Genomic DNA, 23,675 nt, shown 5'->3' with positions numbered 1-23,675 from the left:
TTACTACGCATCCTCAGACGAGTCTTCCTTTCGGAGAGGACCGTTGCATTCTGGGGGTTGTAGTCATTGTCCTTTGAGAGAGGGTCTTTGGCGACCCAGCTCTAGAACCGGAACTTTTAGGGATACACAGTCAAGATAGAAAACATAACCTTTCTCTTCGACTCAGAGAGAGTCAGCCAATCCCCAGCCTAGGCGCGGTGACGCCCCCGGAGCTGGTAGATTCTCTAGGGGGTCAGCCCGCTGGAGGTGGGCCGCGCTCCCCCTAGAGCCTGGAGCTGCCCTCTTCCGCGTGGCCGGCTTTGGCTGAACTCAGGTAGGAACCGGTACGCACTGCGAGGCCTGGACCGCCAAGGATGCTACAGGTTTGGCTAGGGCCACAGAGTGGGTACGAGGGACGAATGTCTGACGTTTCCGGCCAGTGCGTGAGCTCCCCGCTTGCAGGAGGAGTGGTGAAGACCCAAAGACGCACTGGGAAGGGAGTGTCACTTGGGGGGAAAAGGACCGCATGGGCACCCCTGCCAGGGGCCCAGAGTGGCTGGGATTATCGAGGGGGGATTTCCGGGGTTTTTTTTCTTCATTTTTTTTTCCTGTGGCATGAGTGAAAATCTATACATGCAGTGATACACCACAGCATACACACGGCCACGTGCGCTGAAGCGCCCCCCTCCCCCCCAACTCGTTTCTGGAAAAACCACGATTTATTGAGTAGACAAGTAGTAGGCTTGATTGGAAGGCCCAGATTGTTAAGTGTGGAGTGAACAAAAGTAGGCAAAGGTGTCGGACTACCTAACAAGGTCGCAGCTGCAGCTGAAGGCCAAGAGTTGTCTTTCTGTCCCCACTTTGACCTCCTGGGGAGGAGCTCTGGTTTCAGTCAGTGTCCGGACCTGGGCCCAGCCAAATCTGGGGTGGCTGTGCCCCTCACTCCTGCAGCCTGATGCAGGCAGCTCTTCCCTTTACTGGTTAAGGCAGTGTGAATCCTCGAGGGCTGGGACTGAGAGGAGCCTGCCTCCCTGGTTTGGCACAGAGTAAGAAAGGGTTAACATAACGCTGGCAGAACCACAGTGTGCCAGGTGCTGCCACATAGGAAGCTGAGATCCTCTGCTGAACATGGCTGGAGGCTGGCAGGCCCATAGGGCCTATTTATAGCCAGGGGTCCAGGCTGCTGACCTGTGACATTCCCTGGCTGCCAATCCTTCCTGAAACAAGGCCAGTTCAAAGCACACTCCCTCCTCCCCTTCCCGTTCTTTCCTCATCACAGGGGGTAGGGTGGTTTTAATTTTTTCCTCCTTGAGTTTCCCAGCTCCAGAGGTGCCCAAAGTGGTCAATACCTCAGGAGAAGGCCTTCAGATGACAAAGGAGAGCTGGCCTTGGAATGTCAGGAGCCATCAACATGGACTTGCTCACCCTTACTTCCCTATCCCAGATTACCCTTCGGGCCACTTTCTGGCCCCCTGATGCAGGTGTTGGTTAGTTGCCCTGGCTGCTCTGGGGGCAGCTGAGAAATAGGTATAGGGTTTGGGAGGAGAAAAGGGGTGGAGCTAAGGATGTCCTTGGGAAGACAGCGGCAGGAGGGACCCAAATGACACCTCCCCCCACTAGAGCTCCAGAGAAGAGAGGCGGAGCAAATTCAAAGGTCATAGGGAGCAGAGTGATCTGAACCAGCTGTGAAAAGGTGTAGCTGTCAGCAGATTAGGTTCCTGCTCCCCAAAGAGGGCCCTGGCGGGGAGGGTGAGGGAAGGCTTAGAAAGGTCATGCATGATGGGGAGAAGCTAGCAAGAACTAGGAAGTCCCCAGGGAGAATGACAAGCCCCAGGGCCAGAGATGCCAGCATGGCAGCAAGTCTGGTGCCAGGGCAGCCTGGGGGCGGGGAGGAATAGGAATGACCAGAGGTTTCTGAGGACGCAGATGTTGCTAGGAGAAGCTAGGAGGGGGTTGAGAGCTTTGTATTTTGTTAACAAACACTGAGATCCATTGATGCTGTGTGGGGCTTGGCAGAGGTCAGAGCAAAGGGGTCCCTGGGGCCTGTGTCGGCTCAAAAGCCCAGACCCCTCCTTGGCAGCCCTTACCTCATTCCTCTTGTGGCTGAGGTACTTCTTTAGCCATTTAACTGGGCTTGGGGACAGGACTTCTGGTGTGTGAGAGGCAGCAGTGGGCAGCCCTTGCCTCCCTCTCCCTTCACCCTCCCCTCAACACACACACCCAAAGCAGACAGGACTGGGGTGTGATTCTACCCCTTTCAGAGGACAAGGAGAAAACCCCGCATCTGGAGAGGGACAAGGCAACTCCATTTCTGGCGAGATGTGGTGGCAAGAGGCTATGGGCTGCTTGATGGTTCAGGATCTCCAGGCAGGTAGTTGGGCCCCACAGCCTCCTGTCCCCCAGAAGAGGCTGCTCCATGGAGAGTCCCAGAGATCCTGGTGGCCAGGTGCCCCAAGCTTCTGACTATCTCCACTGGGGTAAAGAAGCTGCCTGGCCTGGCCCCAGCTCTGCTCACAAATGTTCTGGATGATTCTGCAGGCAACAGATGAATTCACCCACTGGATGGTTCTCATAGCATATCTTGTACACAGCCATGAATAGAGGAAACCTAGAATGGGGAAGGAGAAACCCAGATTAGCCTTCCGGTATACCTCTACTACCTGCCCCCGCCCACTCCCCCGTCCACCTCCTAACCCTCCACTCTCCTACTCTCCCACCTTTGAGCTCAGGCCGACTCTGGTTCTCAATTTCCAATTGCTGAGAAGTTGAACTCCTAGTCCTGGGTTTAGGGCAGGTTGTTAATTGCCCTGCTCCCTATTGTATTGAACTTGCCTGTATGATTCCCTGGCATGAATTTTTTGTTCTAGTTGGGTAAGCCACTTAACCTCTCTAAGCATCAGAATCATCAACTATAAAATAGGACCAATATAACAAAGTAATGAAGAAGCCATTATGTATTAATGTGTAGGTGCTCAATAAATGCATTTCTTTCTTCCCATCCTCTTACATAGGCTGCTTCCTTTACCTTGGGGCTTTCTGCCGACCAGCCATAAGCTGATCTTCTGAACCTGTTTCATACTCTCTTATTCTAGGATTCTTTCTCAGATCAGTAGAGCTCTGCTCTGATCAGCCCATCACTCCCACTGTCTTTGTGCTCCCTGAAAAGGAGCACTTTGACACAGCGGCTGTCTTCCTCACCCCTCGGCACCCAGGACAAGATTCAGGGGACAGAAAGGTTGGCCTCCAGGGAGCAGCTTAGATGGGATGATGGGACAGTCAGTTGAGTTTATTCCTGCTGCCCCCATAGCAAAGGACAGGAGGACAGGACCGGAAGTGAGGCTATGCAAAGGGGTCCAAGCAATGTGGTGCAAAGAGCAGTAGACTGGAGGGAGTTCAAAGACTATGAAGTAGCAGAGGGACAGCGGGCAGACCAGACTCTCTCCAAGCTGTAGTCTCCTTGTCTGTAAATACAAGGTTTCCCTCTCCACCCACTTCACCGATTGAGGAGGGATCAGGAAGATGAGTGTGGAAAGCACTTGTGGCTGTGGTTCCCTCCTCCACTGGGGCTGGGGCAGACACCTACTTGTCCACCATGCCCTTGTGTTGGAGGATGCTGTGTAGCTCCCGGGCTGTCGGGGGCCCCTGCAGCTTCTGCCCATTCAGCATCTCTTTCTCCAGCTGCTCAATGGGCTGTGAAGAAAACGAGACGGGTGGATGGAAATGGCAGACAAGGGTTGTCAGGGGGAGGTGGAGAGTCTGGGGCTCAGATGGGAGGTGGGATCTTAGGCACCTAAAGGGCCCACCCTCCATTCTCCATTCTCCCAGGGTTCCTACCTTTCCTGTGCGGACGAAGGCCTCGGCCACCTTTCGGTTCCTCCCTCCGTAGCAGGTGGTGATGAGGTCACCGATACCACAGCTCTCCAAGAAGGTGGCAGAGGACACAGGGCCACTGCAGAAGAGCTTGGCAAAGGCGATCATCTCCATGAGCCCCAGTCGGATCACCGCTGCCTTGGTGTTGTCACCAAAGCCCAGCCCGTCACAGAAGCCAGCTCCCACGGCCACTATATTCTTTGGGGAGTGGAGGTCACAGGTGAGAAAGGATCCCTTCCTGCAGGCCCTCGGGCACCATCCTCATGCTCCTTCCATCAGCCATGTGAAATATAGTGGGTGGGCTCCTCAACTAGCTCCTCCGCTTGATTTTCCCACTCACTGTACCCCTGGGCTTGTGCTTCCTGGCTCTGCAACCCTGCCCCCTACTCCATCCTTGAGAACATTTCCTGAAAACCAATCTTCTGTTCAGCTAGCCCTCCCATCCTTGACTATTCTGCTCCACATCCCTGATGTCCTCAACTTGTCCAAGATCCAGAGTTCTGGCCATCAACCTGCCTGGGTGCCCTAGATATCTTATCTCCCATTAGCCTGGGTACTTTCCCAGGACATCTCCTCTTCCCCCTGGAACACCCACTGGAGGCAGGGATAGGAATGTCCTACAAGGGGCTATAGGGAGAAAGGGAGGAGGAGGGAGGTCCAATGTTTGATAGTGAGTAATTGTCAGGCCTGAATGACCCTGACCTTGCTGTTGGCAATTCTTCCTGCGTGTGTGGGACTTGGTGGGGAAGGCAAGCAATTGCCCAAGAGTGAGGAGTACCAGCCACCTCGTGTAGCTAAGCCAGGCCCTCCATCAGGATCTTCTCCCCACCTCATAGATGCCTCTGCACCCCTCTCACCTTTAAGGCCCCACAAATCTCTACTGTATCCACCTCTGGCACCACTGTGATGCGGAAATTGGGTGTCTGCATCAACTTTTTCAGAAGCTCTCCTTGGGCCTGGTCCTTGCAGCCTAAAGTGGGAAGGGAGGTGAAGCTTTGAGAGGGGATTCTCTTTCCACACCAGCCCTAAGCAGGACCTGCCACCCTTTCCCTGGGGCGGGGGGGGGGGGGGGGGGAAATCCCGGTCCTCCCTCACCTCTGATGCTTGGGTCTTCTTTCCTTTGCCTGCCTTATGGGGGAAAAGATGGCTACGTGGGGGAGGGGGGAATACGGAGAGGGGATGTGACAAGCTGCACTTGTCAGTGATGGTTAGGGCTCTCACCAATGGTTGTCTCACAGAACTTCTCATCAGCCACCTCGCTGGCAATGTTGGCCCCCATCAGCACACTCATGGGGATGCCAAGGTGCTCCCCAATCACTTCAGAGATGAGCTTCAGCCCTTTAGGGCCCTCGTCTACCCCCTGGGCACAGGATGGAGCTCAGGCCAGGTGCCCTTTATGCCCAACTGAGGGCTTCCCACCCAGAAGTCCTGCCCCTTCCAAATCTACTATTCATCAGTGTCCCTCCCCAAAGGCCCTGTCCCATTCAAACTCAGCCAAAGCTTGCCGTGAGGAGGGTAGATGGCACGTGAAAATGAATCCATTTGAAAATTCTTCCATATACCCTCAACCAACCTACTTCCTGACATCCCTCAACAACCCACCCCCAAGGACCTCAAACTAACTTCCGTCCCAGTCACTGCTCCAAACCACCTTTCCTTTCACATTCCTCAAACCCAACAGCTCCTCATACCCCCAGGCATCTCTTGTATGCCTCCCAAACTGCAGACATCTGCCTCCAAAGCTACTTCTAACTTCCCCCCAACCACCCTCCCCACCCCAGCGGCCCCCAGCACCTATTTCTCAGCCTCCTCCAAGCAACTCCTCTCTTCTCTCCAAAAAACTCTTGGCCTACTTCTGCCATTTTCTGTTCTCACTTCCCTACCCTCACCCCACAGCAGTTAGCTGCACCCCATCCACATGAAAGTGTTCCTGGCACCTTAATAAGAGATACACCAATGGCGTTTGCCTTCAGGTGGCCCTTGAGTTGATCACAAATCTTGCCGATGAACTGATGGGGCACCACAAAGATCAGGATGTCAGCACCAGCTGCAGCCTGGACCACATCTGGGACAGCCACCTGTGGGGGGCGACCAGTGCTCATGGGCCTCACGGACTTCTGCTAGCCCATTCTGGAGATCTAGGGGCCAAGATGTGAGGCTGGTGGGGGAGAAGGAAGGGCAGTCAGGGGATCTAATCTGGAAGGCCTGAACTTGGAGGAAATGGAACACTGCATTCCCTCCCCCTCGCTGTCATTCCCTCTCCGGCTCCAGCTGCCCGGGGCTCTTGAGGACTCCTGGGAGCCTCCTCTCAGTGCTTCTGTAGCCCTTGGCTGTGGGACAGTGAGGGAGGCCACAGAAGGCCTGGGCTTGGCAGGAGGGAGAGGCCAAGTAGGGTTTCATCACCCTGATTCTTAAGGCTCCCAACTGGGAAGGGAGAGCCCTTCCTGCTGTCTTCCCTGCTCCCCCTTTCCAGGTTGGGAACAAGCCACGTGGATTTGACTAGAGACCTTAAGTCCAAGGAGCACCCTCCACGTCTGCTAATAACCCAGTGAATAAGTAACAGGATTAGAGCCTGAGGCAGGCGCTACCCAGACCCCAAGTCTTTAGTTGTCATGGAAACCAACTTCCTCATCCTCCCTTTCCTGCTTGGGAGCCCATAAGTGTATGGGTGTTTGGGGGGGCAGTGGAGGTGGAGAGGGTTCAAGTTCTTTTCAGTCTCAGGAAGTCCCAGGAGAGCAGTTTGGGGATTTTATATAGGGGTGCCCTGTGCCTAGAGCAGCCCTCCCAAGATGCTTTCCAAGTCCAAGTAGCAGCTGAAATGACCCCCCTCTCAGCAGGAGGCACCCCTCCGCTTCCCTCTCCCAGGGTATTGGGGCTTACCACGTTGGGGGGCAACTTGTGCCCTGGCAGGTATTTGACATTCTCATGCTGTGTGTTGATGATCTCTGTCAGCTTTTTCCCCCCGACGTCTTCCTCAAACACCCACATGGTCACCCGTGGGTCAAAGTGTGACAGCTGGGCCGCATTGCCGCCCACAATCTTGGCGATAGCAGAGCCCCTGGTGGGAGGGAGAGCACAGAAAGTGGAGGAGTCAGGGCAAGAGGGAGGAACGGTGGCAGGGGAGGGGGCAACGCTCCACCTCAGGATGGCACCACAGCCTACCAGATTATTTGCTTGCCACCTTCCTTATGACCTGGACCACCACCATGAAAGTGCATCTTTGGCAGTAGAAAGGAGACTTAGTCTATCTTATACTTTGCAGCTGGAAAAGGGGAACAGCCTTCAACCCCCCAGCCCTAAGCAGCTATTCAGGCAGAGAGGACTCTGGAAGCTCCCTTCCTGTGGTGAACAGGTGCAGCTGCCTGGGCAAGCAAGGGCCAGGAAAAGGTTTGGGCACCATCTGTCCTGTGGGGGTAGGCACAGAAGATACCAGGGGTGGTACAGAAATTGGAGGGCATTTCCTACCCAGTGTCTGCCTCCTGCCCACCAAGCCTCTCTCCCTAACCCCCTGTGTGCTTGGGGGGAACCTCCCTTTCCCTCCCCATACTTGACAGAGTCACTTACCAGTTGCCGGAGCCTACAATGCAGACTTTCTTGCCAGCCATCGTGCCGCTGCTCTAACCGATCTGGCTCAGTGCTGCACTCCCAGCTTCTCTGCGGGGCTCGGAGCATATAACTCCACCACACGTGGGTGCAGCCAAGTCCCGCCCTCCAGGGGCGGGTGGGGAGGCGGGAGCCCAGGGAGACGGAATCTGGCAAAGCCAGGGAAAGGGGAGAAAAGAGACAGGTGGAGAACAGGAATGAGGCAGAGTCCAGGCCCCGCTTTTCTTTTTAGGTTTGCCAGCTGATGGTGCTAGTGAGCTTCTTCCCTTGGCCCCAGCCCTCCCTCCCTGTAATGGTCCCATTTTGAAATCTGCCAAGAAATAGCCTAGATGAGGAGCAAGTGACTGGTCCCCCCCAATCCCTTCTGTCCCCCAGCACTGGCCTAAGTTGTATTCAGTCCTAGTAGCAAATACAGGAATGCTTTCTTTTCCAAGGTAGGAATCACGCCACATATCCTCCTAGGACCCCAAAGTCTGCTCTAGAGGTTTATTCTCTAGCAGTGACAAAAGACTACATGTCACTGGCCCCACACTAGCTCTGCTGCAGGACTGCGTGAGTGAGGTACATGGGTGTAGACTCACTTTTGAGGATAAGACTACGTAAGAGGTAAGGGCCTGCTTTGGGGGCATCCCAGCCCAAGGATTAGCAGAGACCTCAAGAGCCCCAAGAGACAAGGTCATCTCGGTTACCCAGTGTTCATCTCAGGGACTCACCCTTGGGCCTCTCTCCTCACCCCAAAGGATCCTCACCTGAATGTCTTCCAGGAAAAGAAGGTGGGAAAAGCCAAAGTTAAAAGCTCTGATGCCAAGTGGCTTACAATTCTCTTGCAGACTCTGGGTTTAAGGAAGAAGAGGACAGGACAGAAAAGAAGGCAGCTAAAGCATTCACTGTCCTTGAGAGGTTTTGAGCTTACTTCAAGTCTGTCTTGGGTTTCCAAGCTACCACATCATGGGCTCCCTCAGGTTACTGGCTAGTTTGCAAGAAGCCAGAAAGAGGGAGGCAAGACCTGGGGCAGCTATAACTTCTGTGGAGCTTTGTGGTCTCAGATCTTGTAATGGAGAAGTGGTGTGTGTGATTTGGGGCACAGGAAGAGACTGGAAAGAATACATTGAGGGGCACCTGGGTGGCTCAGTCGGTTAAGCATCTGACTTCGGCTCAGGTCATGATTTCACGGTTCGTTAGTTTGAGCCCTGCTTTGGGCTCTCTGCTGTCAGCACAGAGCCCGCTTCAGATCATCTGCCGCCCCCCACCCCCGCCACCACTCCCCCGCTCACACTGTCTCTCTCTCAAAAATAAACATTAAAAAAAAGAAAGAACACATTGAACAGTCCAGGGCCCTACATCACCCACAGCCATTTGAGAAGAGAAGCAGCTCCGGTTTCTAGGCCGAACTGGAATGGGACAAATGGCTGTAACACTCCAGCTGTCCCTGCACCTTGGCCTAGAGGGCAGACGCCACTGTCTGCTCATGTGCTGACCTCCTGGCTTGGCAGATTGCTGAGTGGGTGTTTTCATCCCTCTGGGCCACTGCTGGCCGCCAACAGCAACGAGCACTAGGCTAGAGGGGAGTCTGTGTGCAACCACTGTGTAAGAGTAAATGGGCTCGAGGGCAAGTCTGTGGAGAAAAGGTTTTTCTAAGTTCTAGGGACTGCCTGAGAAGAGCCCACCGTATTCCCCTCCCATGGCCAGGGAGTTCCCATAGGGAAACATACACGAAGTTGGTAGTTGGTTTCCCTTAGGAGTAAAGTTGCACCTGCTACAAAGCCAGCCTCCCACAGATCGCTCCATTATTGCACTGGCACAGAGACAAAGGCACCAGTGCCAAGTGCCAGCTGGGAACACTGATTATGGGTGATGGAAGAGAAAGAATGCTTCTGTCCCTGGTGCATATGATGGGAATCCCAGAGAATGGACGCTTATGCATAAAACAACCCCCTTGTTTTTGCCTAAATGCTTCCTTCTCTCATTTTGCCCTTAAAATCATCTTACTAAGTATGGAGACAAAGAAATTGTGCATCTATATACGAATAAAGAGTGTGCAGATTCAGAATTGGCTCATCACAGGAAGTTATCTGTACTAGAGCTCTTTTCCCAAGAGCGAACTGTAGATTATTTGCTTGAAATTAATAATGGTTCATCAGCCATTCATTACACATGTAATTAGCCTGGGTAAAAACAGATGCCACGTCAATGTCCTTGACATCAATTTTTTCCACTCCCAAGTTCTCACCCCACACGTTCTTCTGTTTTTCCTACTCAAGTCTGGTAAACCCCCAAGTTCCAAATTGGGAACAGGCTGCATCCTTGGTGGGTTTGACTGCATGCAGGCAATACTTGGGTGTTCCCATCCGTGGAGGCGAAGGAGAATTTTTTTTACAACTTTGGACTGCATTGCGCTCATCCTACATTCTAAACCCCTTCGTGGGTAGAACCAAGCTAGACAACGCCACCAGGTGGGAAGCTGGCACATTATGATGCGAACCGCAGAATTTCATGCTTCTGCGGACAGATCAATCCTGAGCAGTCTTCTCAACTCTGCAGAGGGGCTGATTATTTGTAGTATGGAGAGGACAACACAACACTTCTCTGCTGGTCTGAAGAACTGAAATCTCACTCAGGACCATGAAGTGGAACCTTAGAGGGACAGCAGGCAGAGGAACACAGTCTTCAGTTGTGCAGGCCCTACCTAGATAGGAGCCCTGGGAAGAGGAACTCCTCTACAGGTGGCTCAGGATCGTCAAGCCTAAGGAATCACAGGCACTCAAGGGCAGTGCTCTTGAGCCAACAGGTGCTGTGGGGAGCTCAGAAGGTTAGGGGGGATGGCAGTGCTGTGGTCTTGTTAATACCTCCCGAACAAGAGCCGGGGGCGGGACTCTTAGATCCAGTGAGGAAGGCCAATAATCCCAACCAGCACCTGGCCTGCTTGGACCACTGGGCTGACAGAGCAAGCTCTAAGGGGAGAACCTGATGTCCGCAGGGTAGAAACTTGTTTTCCACCATATTCCTAGTGCCTAGCACCACAGCTGGCACACAGCAGGTGCTCAATACATAATTGTCAAATAAAACGAATAAACACCATGAGCATGGCTAATGGGATTCAGAGAAAGAGCTCAGGGAATCGCTCTCCCTCAGCAGGTAGGGGGACCCATCCTTCAGAAGATTCTTTTATTAAAACTGGGTGACATCGATAAGGGGACAGTACAAAAAAAATTTTGGTCCATGAAAAAAACATAATTCAGTTAATAAAAACAGTTATCTTCAACAGGGACACTATGTAGGAGTGCTGAGCTTCCTTCTCATGGTTCCAGCCCCAAGGACAGAGGTTGTCCAGTGTCTCTGTGGGGAGAACCTTTTAAGGGAGGGGTGGGATAATGGCAGGAAGGGGAAGATGGGGAGAAAATTCTGCTGTCCCCAGTGTGGAACACGCAGGGATATGGGGCTGGAGGATGTGCTCGCAGGAGCCTGAGGAGGGGGTGGGGAAGCAGGGGCTTTGTCAGTTCTGTGGGGTTAGAGCCCAGGCTGAACGGAATTCCCCCTCTGTGCCCAGCTGTCTCCCACCCTGCTATGTTGAGTCTGCGAGCCTGGGATATGCTAACTCGGGGTGATACAACCTGGAAGAAGAATCTGAGGCTCTCCTGGAAAGATGCAAAACCATCTCAGTTCCAAGGGGCCAAGATCACAAGGTCCTGCTGCTACCTGAGGGGTCTGAAGCTTTGAGGGCAGGGGCTGGGGAGTCACAATCCTGTGAGGCAGGGAGAGGGAAGAGTCACAAACCCAACTCAGAGCTATTCGCTAGCCCTAGGCGCTTTCACTCCTCAGTGCCCTAGAAGTCACCAGTGGGTGTCAACTGGGCAAACAAGGGACAGGAAGACAGGGATGGCCCAGGGCTTTTACCCGTTTGATTTCAGGCCTGTTTCTCCATGAAAGGATGAGGGAGGCAGGGTGGAGTGAATAAATGAGTCACACCTCCAAGCAACAGCAGGAACAGCCTCTGCTGGCAATGATAGTACCCCAGGTTAGATCCCTGGGGCTCTGACAGGGAAAGGCAAGATCCCCCCACCCAAATGCCCTGAATTAGGACAGATGGATAGCAGAGGAATCCTACAAAGAGCAGCTATAGGGAGTGTGCTGGGAGGGAGCAACAGTTAAAAAACAAACTCCAATACTGATGTGGACCCCCTACGAGGGAGTAAGAGAAGCACTGAGACAGCAGGCCAATCCAGAGGGCTGCGGACTGACCTGGGGCTCAGTGGAGCCCAAGAACCAGGGTTCCTTTAGTGCTAGAGGGCAACAAGTGAAGGAGGGGTGTGCTCCAAACCTGTGGAGGGAAGGAAGGAAATTGGATTCTGTTATCAGGAGAGCCAAGATCAACTAGCTTATAGAGTGCCCCCAGGCCTGAGTCTCAGAGAAGGGGCTAAAGCTCCCAACTCCTGGGTCTCTGAAGGGCAGGGTCAGTGTAGCCGGTCCCCTTGAAGACCACCTGGCCTTAGGCCCAATCCATTCAATGCACTGATTACCACTACAGGTTCTCTCTAATACTATCTAGAGGTCCTATGTAGACCAGGGGAGGGTAGAGGCACATGGGAACTTTGTGGGGCAAAGGGAAGCTGGGGGACAGGAAGGGATGGGGTGGGAGAAGAGGGTAACAGGCGTCTTATGAGACAGAAATGTGAGACCCTCTTCATTCTGGTGTTGTCCTTGAACCAACAGCATCCCCTGGAAGGCCCCAAGCAAGACCAAGGCAGGTGCTATGAGGCAGGCAGCACAGGGCCCAAATAAGAATCGGTGCAGCCAAATCAGGGCTGTGAGGGAGGCCCTATGTATTTCGAATTCCCAGGGCTTGCTCTAATTCTTGTCGTCTCTGCTGCACCTAGGGAGAAAGCAGTGAAGAGAATAGATGACACAAACCAGAAGCTGGTACCTAATTTCCTGCCCCCCACCAGGGGTTCAGACCCCTTGCTTTTCGTCAGTTTCCCGTGCCCAGGCGCCTACCTTGGAGTAGAAGTATCGGCACACAGCCTCCTGGGCCCAAGGCTGGAAGTAAAACTCAGCTCGGCGCTCTTCCTCTGGGTTCCCCACCACATCAGTCATGGTCTGGAGGATACGGGAGGGGAAAAGAGAGAACAGGCTTGTGTCCCTCCTTCGCACCTGTCACGGACTGAATTGTATCCCCCCAAAAGATGTCAAAATCCTAACCCCCTAGTACCTGTGAATGTGACCTTATTTGGAAATAGGGTCTCTGGAGATGATCACGTTAAGATGAGGTCATTAGAGTGGGCCTAATCCAACAAGATTGGTATCCTTATAAAAAGGGGGAACTTGGACACAGAGACAGACATGCACAAAGGGAAGATGACGTGAAGACACACGGAGAACGCCATCTGCAGACCAAGGAATGCCTAAGGGCCATCACAAGCTAGGAGAGTGCCTCGGAACAGGTTCTACCTCACAGCCCTCAGAAGGAACCAGCCCTGCTGGCCCCTGACTTCAGACTTCTAGCCTCTGGATAAACAGTAAATACCTGTTGTCAGAGCCACCCGGCTGGCAGTACTTTACTATGGCGGCCCTAGCAAATTACTGCCACCACAACCAAAGTCACCTCCTGCCATCAACAAGTCATTGCTTTGTCCAGGGACCCTTTCTGGCTCCCCTCTTCCCTTGTTCCTCTGCGCAGCCTCTATAATTCTAGTCACAGTCACCACAGGATAGGAGAAAACTGAGGAGACATTTCCACTCATTCAGTGCTCATTTCCACCTTCTTGCCTGAGCTTATAGTGCTCCCCTCTCTGAGAACGACCTCAAATCCCAACTTCGCCACGGAGAACTCCCCAGCTATCCTAGCCTCATCCATCTCCGTTCTCCTTTGAATCACCTCATCGGTAGTGGTGAGTTCTGATAACGTCTTACATGGTTTACAACTTTGTAAGTAATACTAGTCTGTTCCTTTCCCCACAAAAGAAAATAACCTGGTCTGAAATAATCCTTTCTTTACTTTTGCTAAGACTTCCTTGCCCCACCCTCCTCCTCCTTATCAAAACCTTCCATTCTCAGGGGCGCCTGGGTGTCTCAGTTGGTTAAACATCCGACTTCAGCTCAGGTCATGATCTTGCGGTTTGTGAGTTCAAGACCCGCATGGGGCTCTGTGCTGACAGCTGGAGCCTGTTTCAATTTCTGTGTCTTCCTCTCTCTCTCTGCCCCTCCCCTGCTCTCGCTCGCGCTCTCTCTCAAAAATAAACAAACGTTAAAAAAAACTAAAAACAAAACAAAAACCTTCCATTTTGTACAATCCTCAGAATGCCTATTTACTGGAAGGGATGCTGCCTGATTCATAAATCATTGAATAAAACCAATTAGACCCTCAAATTTTAAATCAATCAATCAATCAATCAATCAATCAACCCTATTAGCCTACTTTCTCCAAACAGAATGAAGGGTGCTTGGACAGGAGAGATCCAATTTTCTGCTCTGCATCTCCTACTATATGGTACACAGTGACACCTCATAGTAAGTAGTAGATAAACACTTGATGGTTCCACCTCCAATTCCCTACTTGATTGTAAAGTGGACCCTAGAACATGCTAAAGAAAATCTGGTCCTTCACTCCCCTCTCTGGCTCTTCCACCAGATGCTACAGAAATAAAGCAAATGTGTGCCCCACTGACCTAAGTCTCTTTGCACCTTTCCTAGGTTCTTTACCTTGAGGTCCCGGCATTGGGACTGAAGCCAATCATTGATGAAACCCTGAGGGTCTCTGGCAAAGCTCAGCATGAACTCCCGCTGGGTCTTCAGCTGATTGATAGTTTCTATTGTCTCATGGATCTGAAAGAAGAGAAGGAAGCTCATAACGTTTTCAAACTAGGAAATGCAAAGTTAAATGGCAGACACTGTCTGACATCTCTATGTGCCTGCCACTCCCAGCCCAGGTCCGGAGTGCCACCCAGAGCCCTAACTGCTCCAGCACTCGACATTCTTTCAGCAGGTATGTAGTTTTCCTTCTGGTCTCCACAGGGTCCGCTATGGGTGAAACTACATGGTGAATACTTAATCCACAGCACAAATGGGTCCAAAAACACCCTCAGGTAGAAAAGCAGTGGTACACACAGCTGTCTCAAAAGCTATGGTCTAGGGGTTTCTTCCTGCCCTTTTCTCATTCTCTGTACTCTTCCTGGCAACCTCATTCACTTGCCTATCTTCCATTACTAATGACAGGTTAGGGAGTCCTCAGTAGGCAGACCAGAGTCCATTTTCTAAACTTCAACCAATCCAACTGCTTGACTTCTCAAGGCTCCTGAAACTCTCCAAAACATAATTCACTACCTTTTCCCCAACACTCACTTCTCCTGTTCTCCAGTTGCCAATCTGAATAAATACTACTATCCACCCAAGCTAAAAACTTGGGAGTCATGCCTCCTTCTCCCTCAAGCCTCACCCCACCATCCCCATCAAAATAGTATCCAAATCTCTTCAGTTCCACTTAGACACCTCTCAGATCTGTCTACTTATTTTCATTCTCACTGTCAGTACCACAAATTTAGGCCCTCAACACACCTCACATGCGTTACTGCACTGGCCTAACTGGGCTTCCTGCCTCCAGATTAGAACTCACTCTCCACCTTCCTGCAGGTGATCATTCTAAATGCAAAGAGCAGGACTTCCTCCTGTCTTCAGGACAAAATACAAACCAGCTCTCCCTGTATCAAAGCTTCTTCACGACTAAGATCCTGCTTCCCCACCAGGTTTCCTTTCTCCAAACTTCCTATCCGTAGCTAGCACCCTGAGATACAGCTAACACACAGAACGGCTTGTACTTTCTTAAACGCCAGGCTCACTCTCTCATCTTTTGACCTTTACATACACTGTTCCCTCTTTCTGGAATGTCTTCTGCCTCCCACGCCCCTAAGCACCACTGTCCCTTCTCCCCTTTCCTTAACTCTTGTCCTTCAAGATTTAGTTGGGGCATCAACTCTTCCAGGAAAGCCACCCTGTTCTCCTTTGCGTTCCTCAGAGCATTTCTGGCTTTACCCGCATGGACTATGTCTAATAAGGATAGTAATAGGAAGAGCAGCAGTTACCATTTGTTCTTACGTGCCAGATGCAGAGTCATCCTTATCTACATGGTCTCATTTAATCCTCATAACAACCCTTACAGAAAAGTTCTTATAATCTCTATTTTGCAGTTCAGAACCTGAGGCTCAAAGCTATTAAAAGTTATAGCCAGAATCAGTGTCTGGCTGCAACTGGCACCAAGCACAGTACCTGGCAATATTAGGTGTTAATATATTTTAAATGAACACCAAGAGTCAAAAGACAGCCTAGAAGCTACGACAGGAGGCTGGTGACGCCCAAGCTACCCTGGGCAGGGGCCCCTACCTTGTTGTCTAGAGTAGCAATCTCCTGCTGGCTGGCAGTAGACAGCAGAAAAGAATTCATCTGGGTCTTCAAAGTATCATCCACTTCCACATCAATGTCGTAACAGGCGGTCTTTTTCTGATCATTCGGGTCAACACTGGGGAGGAAACCAAAGGAGCCTGGTAAAGGGCTTGTCCCCTAAGACCTATTTACACAGGGTCAAGAAGAAGGCCCAAGAATGAAGGGTTTGACTGCAAAAAGGCACAAGAGAACTTTTGCATGACAGAAATTTCCTGTACCTTCTTTGCGGTGGCAGCTGCTACATGGTGTTACATTTGACAAAGTCTCAAACTATATTTCAAGTGTGTGTGACCTACTGTATATAAACCTCAATAAAGTTGTACTGTGCTTTAATCAATGGTAAAAATTCAAACGGTACAAAAAATATCCAGGAAAAATTAAGTTTCTCCCTCCCCAAAGGAAACCAATACTGTAGTATCTTATATGTCTTTCTCCCTGTTAAACCAAAACTGACCTGAAAATAAATTCTAATAAAACACATGCCAGGGCGCCTGGATGGCTCAGGTGGTTAAGAGTCTGACTCTTGATCTCAGCTCAGGTCTTGATCTCAGGGTCATGAGCGCAAGCCCAGTGTTGGGCTCCCTGTGTTGGTGGGCATGGAGCCTACTTAAAACACACACACGTACACACACCGTACAAAATAAAAAGTGGCTTAACCTTACACACAGGAACCCAGGACAGATCAGCTTCTAATGATCCAACACATAAGTTGGAGGAGTTACCATTGGCTGAGTGATGGTTCATATAAAGAAAGGAAGACCTTTATTGGAATTAATATGGAGTAAGGGAAAGAAAACAGAGAGTCTATAGCCAGCCACCTGCTGCCATGAGGAGGAGGAAGGGCATTCCTTCACTCCTTATATGCGGAGACACTTTTGCCCATCCATCTTCTGAACAAAAAAGTGGAAGGAGATAACGGAATTGGGAGTCTCAGATTAGAATGTTTTACCATCCACAGAAGAGACGGCAGCCCATCAGCGATGAGCCGGTAAATGTCTAACAAATGATTCTCCAAAAGAGGAGGAAAAAAAAAAGCTAATTTGTAGCATCTGCTGATTTCTGTGGTTTAAATATTCCCAACGTGGCTGACTTCAAGCTGTCAACGTTAGGTCACTGATCAAGGAGCTGGGAAGAGATGTGCAGTTAAGACATCATGACACAGGTATCCCCTGGTTTTGGATTCACGTTACGCCACTTTGCTTTTCTGAAAGGCCTACATTAGTCTTTCTGAAGAGAATTTTCACATTTACGAAAACAGGCAAAAAGCAAAAACAGCGTTCGGCATTTATTTTGCAGCAGCATTATAGAGGCAGCACACACCCTGAGCAGCAAACGACACCACCAATCTCCTCCTCCGGGAAATACCCTTGGCATCTCAGCATCAAGCTGCTACAGCTTTGAGTTGTATCTGTGAGCATGTGTGCTTTATTTCATCATATTTTATGCAAAAGAGGTTATTTGGGGGGTCTGGGATGCTCACAATTTTTTCCATAAAAATTAACAGAAATCACTTTTTTGCTTTGTGCCATTTCGGCTTATGAAAGTTTTCATAGGAATGCTCATACTTTGGGATAGTAGGGGAAACTGCCTAGTACTTCCGCTATATATACGCAACTAATAAGATGTAATAAGGTGAGAAATGATGAGTTTTTGAGTATGTGTTACCCTCGTTTCCCCTGTAACATATTTTTTAATGTTTATGTATTTTGAGAGAGAGCACACGCATACAAGTGGGGAAGGCGCAGAGAGGGAGAGAGAGAATCCCAAGCAGAATCCACATTCACTGTGGAGCCCAATGCAGGGCTTGATCCCAGGACCAGTCCCAGCACTGTGAGATCATGACCTGAGCCAAATCAAGAGTCGGACACTTAACTAAGCCACCTAGGTGCCCCACTCTAATGTAGTAAGTTGTAAGTTTATATGTAACTTAAGTAACTGCTATTTGACCACCTGCTTCCTGAAAATTTAACAACTGCCTTATGCAAGTTCGTACCAGCCCACCCCAGCACAGTGCTGCCTCTCATACATACACATGCTTACCTGATGACATGATTAATGATGATGGGCTCTGGTGGCATAAGCAACGCATGGAGCCGTTGAGGGATCTCTGAGAACTTCATACGTTGAGACTCAAAGATCTATATGAAAGAGGAAAAGCAGCTAAGAAGTTGGCATTTTTTTTTTAAAAACATTTATTGATTTTTGAGACAGAGAGAGACAGAGCATGAACCGGGGAGGGTCAGAGAGAGGGAGACACAGAATCTGAAACAGGCTCCAGGCTCTGAGCGGTCAGCACAGAGCCCGACGCGGGGCTTGAACTCACAGACTGCGAGATCATGACCTGAGCCGAAGTCAGCGGCTCAACCGACTGAGCCACCCAGGTGCCCCAGGAAGTTGGCATTTTGAGCACAAAACTAATATTCTACCGGTCTTTGGCAAAGAATGGGTCCTTTTCTTACCTGCTGGAGGTACTTGTCACAGATGACAAACTCCCGCTCATGAGGGTCCTGGAGCTTGTGTGTCTTAATATATTGCCACAGTGCTTGGATGATCACTGGACGGGTCTGGGTGTGGATGCCCAGGAGCCGAGCCAGGCGAGGGTCTAATTTAAACTGGGGAGGCTGCAGAGAACCAAAGAGTACAGGGATGAATCTAGTGAGCTGGGTCCACATGCATTTTGGGGTGCTTTAGCAGGGCCATACATTCAAGCCATTTGACAAGCACTAATGTACTGTTTTCTCTGGGACCAAAAAACACTAGGAGGAGCTCAGAGATGACTAAGACCCTATCCCCATATCTCAGGAGCTTAGAGTCTGGTGACAAGGTACCCACAACTAGATTTAAACCTTTAAATATCGGGCCGCCAATGGAATGTGGCTGTGAAAGCTGGATCCCCTGACTTCACCACAGAATACCTGGTAGTCCAGCATCAGTAGGACAGTACACCGTACATTCACATCTCCTGGCCGCTTCACCTGGAAGCCATCCGTCTCCTGGGTAGTGGCGGTCCTGTGCCACTACAGAGAGGAAGATGTCAGGGGGAGCTCTCCCACAGGAAGAGCTGGGGTGGGAGGGAAGAGCTTCTGTAATGACTGAATATTCAACTTTGATTACTGAGGCTATTGGAAAAGAGCAATAGCATAAGACATTTTTAAATACTGCATAAAGCTCTGGGATTACTGTCTGTATATAAGCAGATTAACCTTTTGATTCTGTACAGGGTCACATTTAAATTAGCCGAAATTTTCAGTGGTAATTTTATCCACAAAATGGTTAATACACATGTACATAGTAAAATAACATAGCTATCATTTCTTGAATATTTACTATGGACAAGAGTCTTCTAAGACATTTCCCTGGGATCATCTCATTTAATTCCCACAACATCCACATAAGATAGGCACAACTAAACCTATTTTACAGGTGAGCAAACTAATGCTTAGAAGAGTGAAGTTAACTTGCCCAAGATCAAACAACCACTAAGTGGTGGCCCTGTGATTTGAGCTCTGGCGTGTCTGAGTCTAAAGCCCACGTTCTTAGCCACTATACTCTACTGCTATAAAGTCCAGTTAAATATATTTACAAATTTCTATTGGTTCTATGACTTACTTCCCTTATTAGATGGTAAAGACCTTCCCATGTCTCTTAGTGGTTGAGGTTAAGGGGCTGCAGCTACACTGGCAAAGAAAGGAGCAGGTTAAGTTCATTTAGAGAGCTGGACTGTCTCATTCTGTTTTGACTGTACCCCAAAGAATACTGTCGTTAACACGGTCTTCAGAACATTGCATAACCAGGCATTACAACAAAGGGTTTTTGCTGATGTGGAAAGTGAATCTAAACAGGGACCAAAAGAAAGTCCCAGATCTATCGATGGAGGTAACCCTGCAGGGACTCGAACTCTATTAGTTAACCCCCTTAATGACAATACCTGCTATCAGGAAAAAGTATGAGTAGGGTGTGGATAACTACATCTCACCATTATTAATAAGCAAGATGCACAGATGGCCTGGGATGTGTAAGAGGCCTCCATTAGAATTTCCCTTGAGGCAGCAACCAGGATAACATTAAAAACGTGGGACAAGTCAGACTGTAAGAGCTCTTGGGTCCAAACAGTACCAGAACTAAACAGCTAGTGCCACCTGGAGGTCAGTGTACACACTGCAACAGTAGTACTGCATGCTAGGGGTTACCCTTTCTTTAAACCTCCCCCTCACCCTAAACATTAAAGTTTGGCTCCCACGTTCATCATCCTCCAGTTATGGAGTCAAAGTCTACAGGACAGAACTACTCACTTCTACCAGATGGTTGTCTGGCCCATACAGGTCTTTGTCCAGTTCGATCACCAAGGACTTAAAAAAAGAAGAGAATTTCCTCTTTTGTTTGGTGGCATCATATTTGGACAAGGCTGACTAGAGGAGAGAGAGAAGAGGTCATGTTAGAAAAGACCAGAGAAATTTCTCAAGACAAAGTCCCATAAAAAAAGGAACCCACACAACAGTTGGGGGGGGGGGGGGGCTCAAAAACGTCTTCTGAATCTCCCTCAGGAGATGACAAAGCAGGTGTCTGTAGGTATTAAGCCGGTCAGGGTAGCCACAGAACCCTGAAGAAGCAGCCTATAACATGTACAGGGTCACTGACTTACCCACCTCATTTCCCTAAAGGAAATGAGGCAAGTTAAGCCAAACTGTTGCCCATAACAAAGCGAGTCTGAACAGAGAAAAGTCTGACTCTAGAGGGGAAATGAATCACAGGCAATAATCAGCCAGAACAAAAACAGCTTTATTTGGATGGAATGATACCACCAGCAGATGGACTGGACCTATATAGAGGAGGAAGCTCTGACACAGAGCCCCGGTTCTCCTTCAAAAATGCATTCTAATTAGCTTGCTTATGAATAGCTAAAAACAGACCATCAGAGAGTGTAAGGGAATAAAAGGTGAGCTTCCCCAAGGAGCTTCTGGGATGGGAAGTAAAGGGCTAACACCCGTCAGCTGATATTCCCCATGATGCAAAGAAAACTATCTCACTTAAACTATGAAAGGCTGGAGAATGAAAATTGGGAAGGTGGAGATACCACAGTGGGAATCAAGGACCTCATGGACAGAGAGGAAAGCATGTCTTCAAATGCTAAGTGCAAAGTCACTTGACTTTAGAGAAACAAAAAACACAAACTGAATAATCTGCAAAGGCTAAGTCCAACGGCCAGCACCATCAGGAGGAAGGTAAACAACAAATCAAATCCCAGAACAATAAGGTTCTCGATATGATACCACAGCAAGGGCCAAGCTGTGGGAGCCAGACACAAAGCACCATTGTCTTTTAGTGCAGGGAACACAGTGACTCTCTCCCTGCTGTTCGCAATAGGAGCTGTGAGCACCAGTCAGGATTCTTGCCAACCAGACAACACTGCTTGCTCCCAGAAGCTTCCACCCTAGATGTCAACCACAGCGGACTTTGAACTCACATCCTCCAGGAGCCGTCCTTCTACCCGAAGCTCCCAGGAAGCCACCGTCCCTTCCCCATCCTCGGCATCTGACTTAGCCGGATTGAAAGTGTTAGAAATGAAAATTCGCAGCTTCCGTTTTTGCTGAAGAAAGCAGAAACAGGATTGATGGTGGGGCTTCAGTGGTTTGATATTTAAAGAATCTCCCCAACCCCCCAAATTACTCCTAACAGACTGGCTTACTATCTACCCAGTCCCTGGGCTGGGTAGATTGAGATTTCATATAGAAGAATATAGTCCACTGGCCTGAGTGCAACCGCACAAGCTAGGATTGCAAATAGACAAAGTCATGCAAGGTGCCAGGTTCCCAAGGTGGCAGAGGAGTTACAGCAAAAACAGGGACAGGGTATATTTCTGGTGCAGGAGATATCAAAAGCCCCTCCCCCTTTGCTGTTCAGTTCTAATGTAATTCTCAGTTCGTAGGCGGATGGGAGAGATATAATTTAAATGCCAAGGAGAGCCGTGCTGCGCCTTTGATTTCTCATCCTAAGCCTATGGAAGGTTCCCGAGTCCTCTCCTTTGGCGCTCTGCCTAGCACTCTCCTGCATTACCTTGATGGGACGTTTCAAGGCCTCCTGGATATCTAGCCGTTTCCTCATGATAGTCTGGTCCAGCTTCCTTTCAAAAGCCAAGAGATCCATATAGGCCTGGGATTCTGGTACCAGTTCACGAATCTTAGGAACAAAGAGGCATCATTGAGATCTAGAGCTGACCGTCTCTATTTTCAAACTCAGCACGTCCTCAAGAAGATCTACGTCCTGGACTCACCCTTTGAGGTAGAATTTTGTCAGCCATCTTCTTTTTCTTTGCACTGTTTGGAATAAATACTGTGATCAGGTTGGGATGGAACTAGCCAGAACATGAAGACAGACTGGTCAGCACCTCCATTTATAGGAAAATGAAGGAACTGCAAAACGTCTCTCAAATCAGACACTCCGCCTACCCCAACCCCCACCCATGTGAGGCATTCTGAAGAATGAGCACCCATCTGACACAGCACCACCACTTCTGGATTCAGGTTCTCCCACTACCTGTGTCCTCACGGGCTCCCTCCCTCTTTCCCTCCCTCCCGCCCTCCCCTACCCCAGGGTCATCTTACTTGTGGTTTCGATTTTGGACCGCCTGCTGCTGGACCTGCTGTATCTGCTGAGGCGCAGGTCTCTTGCGGGACTGGTCCATCCCTGACTGGGCCAGGCCAGGTCGGACTGAAGGATTCCCCCCATAGCCAGGGGGTCCCATGGAAGGTCCCTGAGGTGTCATTCGGCTGCCTGGCAGCATACCTGGTCTCTATAGAGAGGAAAGGACCCAGAGATGTCATGACTTCCCTACTAGCCCCACCAAGTAAGAGAAAGTGAAAGACGCCTGAGTTCTTTAAATGAAACAAGGTTGGCGGGGTGGGGGGGGGGGTGGTGGTGGTGGTGGTGGTGATGGAATACAACGGGAAGAGCCCTCTGTTTCTGAAATCCAAATAACTAGAGGTTCCTGTACTCCAGTTGCAGTTCCATAGGAATACAGCCCCAAACCTAAAACATAGCTAGATTATACTCAAATTCTCTCCAGTCTATTTCATATCTGATATACTGGGCATTTTCTCTAAGTCCCACATAAGTCCCACATTTACTCAAATGGTACTGGGAACTATCGTCTCCTTAGAAGCTGACCTCGATTGGCTAGCTACACCTTCTGCGTTCCTCTGGACACTGGAGCTGCGCTGATCCTTTTGCACTCCAGTTCCCACATGCCCACCTTTGGCCCCACTTCATCCACGCTGTTTCCGAACCCTGACTCCCCAACGCAAACAATGCTCCCAGGAGAAGGTGGGGATGCTAACCACCTCCCTTCCCTTCCTCCGCACTTGCCTCCCCTCACCCCAGCTCAGGGCCCAAATCCCTCCCAGGAGAGTCCCTCCTACTTCTCCCCCACCCCTGTCACTCCCAGGCCCCCGCTCGGCCCCGCCCCCAGCCCGCGCGCCCCTCCTCCTGCCCCACTCACCGGATAGGCCGCTCCGGGCATCGGGGAGCGGTACAGCCCTTGACCCGGCGCCGGGCCCATTCGCACGGGAGGCCCCGGAGTCCCGCCCGGGCCCAGGGCAGCCGCCGCGCCCGCCCCCCCTGAGGCTCCAGCGCCGCCGCTCGGAGCCACAGACTGGAAACCCGCCCGGGCCGCCATCTTCCCCGGAGCCGCTGCTGCAGCTGCACAAAGAACCGGAACCGGAACTCCCCCCGCCCCCCGCGCGCCCCCCGCGCGCCCGCCTGTCCACCCCGCCGGCCGGCCGGCACGGGAGGCTCAG

General features: G+C 50.6%; 2 protein-coding genes and 1 long non-coding RNA gene across 8 annotated transcripts; 1 reads left to right on the top strand and 2 right to left on the bottom strand.

The window, feature by feature from the left end:
* Position 1: 1 nt before the first annotated feature.
* Positions 2–14,243, top strand: LOC125169951 (uncharacterized). The gene is made up of 3 exons (XR_007153853.1): positions 2–313; positions 3,805–4,069; positions 14,140–14,243. It is a non-coding gene; the product is annotated as an uncharacterized LOC125169951 (long non-coding RNA).
* GPD1 (glycerol-3-phosphate dehydrogenase 1) lies at positions 1,928–15,367 on the bottom strand. Of its 5 annotated transcripts, none has more exons than XM_047865891.1 (9): positions 15,357–15,367; positions 7,414–8,152; positions 6,730–6,907; positions 5,787–5,927; positions 5,071–5,209; positions 4,707–4,819; positions 3,814–4,047; positions 3,563–3,669; positions 1,928–2,587 (listed from the first exon to the last, which is right to left on the bottom strand). In XM_047865891.1, exons 2-9 carry the CDS (start codon positions 7,452–7,454, stop codon positions 2,491–2,493), a joined length of 1,050 nt encoding a protein of 349 aa, XP_047721847.1. In that variant the 5' UTR covers positions 7,455–8,152; positions 15,357–15,367; the 3' UTR covers positions 1,928–2,490. The 5 variants fall into 5 exon arrangements, with proteins under 5 accessions (XP_047721847.1, XP_047721849.1, XP_047721850.1 ...); XM_047865893.1 differs by lacking the exon at positions 15,357–15,367 and adding an exon at positions 8,727–8,737 and having other exon boundaries at positions 7,414–7,710; XM_047865894.1 differs by lacking the exon at positions 15,357–15,367 and adding an exon at positions 8,202–8,637 and having other exon boundaries at positions 7,414–7,601.
* Positions 10,604–23,618, bottom strand: SMARCD1 (SWI/SNF related, matrix associated, actin dependent regulator of chromatin, subfamily d, member 1). 2 transcript variants are annotated; one of them, XM_047865889.1, is made up of 13 exons: positions 23,378–23,618; positions 22,485–22,672; positions 22,154–22,196; positions 21,937–22,059; positions 21,347–21,469; positions 20,175–20,291; positions 18,798–18,899; positions 18,342–18,503; positions 17,923–18,020; positions 15,823–15,958; positions 14,149–14,271; positions 12,445–12,546; positions 10,604–12,322 (listed from the first exon to the last, which is right to left on the bottom strand). In XM_047865889.1, the coding sequence occupies exons 1-13, from the start codon at positions 23,552–23,554 to the stop codon at positions 12,269–12,271; spliced, it is 1,548 nt and encodes a 515-aa protein (XP_047721845.1). In that variant the 5' UTR covers positions 23,555–23,618; the 3' UTR covers positions 10,604–12,268. The 2 variants fall into 2 exon arrangements, with proteins under 2 accessions (XP_047721845.1, XP_047721846.1); XM_047865890.1 differs by lacking the exon at positions 21,347–21,469.
* Between the last annotated feature and the right edge of the window lie 57 nt (positions 23,619–23,675).

Source organism: Prionailurus viverrinus, chromosome B4 (genome assembly GCF_022837055.1).
Source record: "Prionailurus viverrinus isolate Anna chromosome B4, UM_Priviv_1.0, whole genome shotgun sequence".
NCBI lineage: Eukaryota > Metazoa > Chordata > Mammalia > Carnivora > Felidae > Prionailurus > Prionailurus viverrinus.
Note: the sequence above shows the minus strand (reverse complement) of the source record. Positions and strands in the feature narration are given on the sequence as shown.

Coding starts and splice junctions, on each gene's coding strand:
- GPD1 (XM_047865891.1), bottom strand. CDS start 7,454: ATGGCTGGCAAGAAAGTCTGCATTGTAGGCTCCGGCAACTG. Junction 4,820..5,070: donor GTTCTGTGAGACAACCATTG/GTGAGAGCCCTA, acceptor TTCCCACTTTAG/GCTGCAAGGACCAGGCCCAA. Junction 3,670..3,813: donor CCTTCGTCCGCACAGGAAAG/GTAGGAACCCTG, acceptor TTTTCTTCACAG/CCCATTGAGCAGCTGGAGAA.
- SMARCD1 (XM_047865889.1), bottom strand. CDS start 23,554: ATGGCGGCCCGGGCGGGTTTCCAGTCTGTGGCTCCGAGCGGCGGCGCT. Junction 22,197..22,484: donor GTCCAAAATCGAAACCACAA/GTAAGATGACCC, acceptor TATTCCAAACAG/TGCAAAGAAAAAGAAGATGG. Junction 20,292..21,346: donor AAGGACGGCTCCTGGAGGAT/GTGAGTTCAAAG, acceptor TCTCTCCTCTAG/TCAGCCTTGTCCAAATATGA.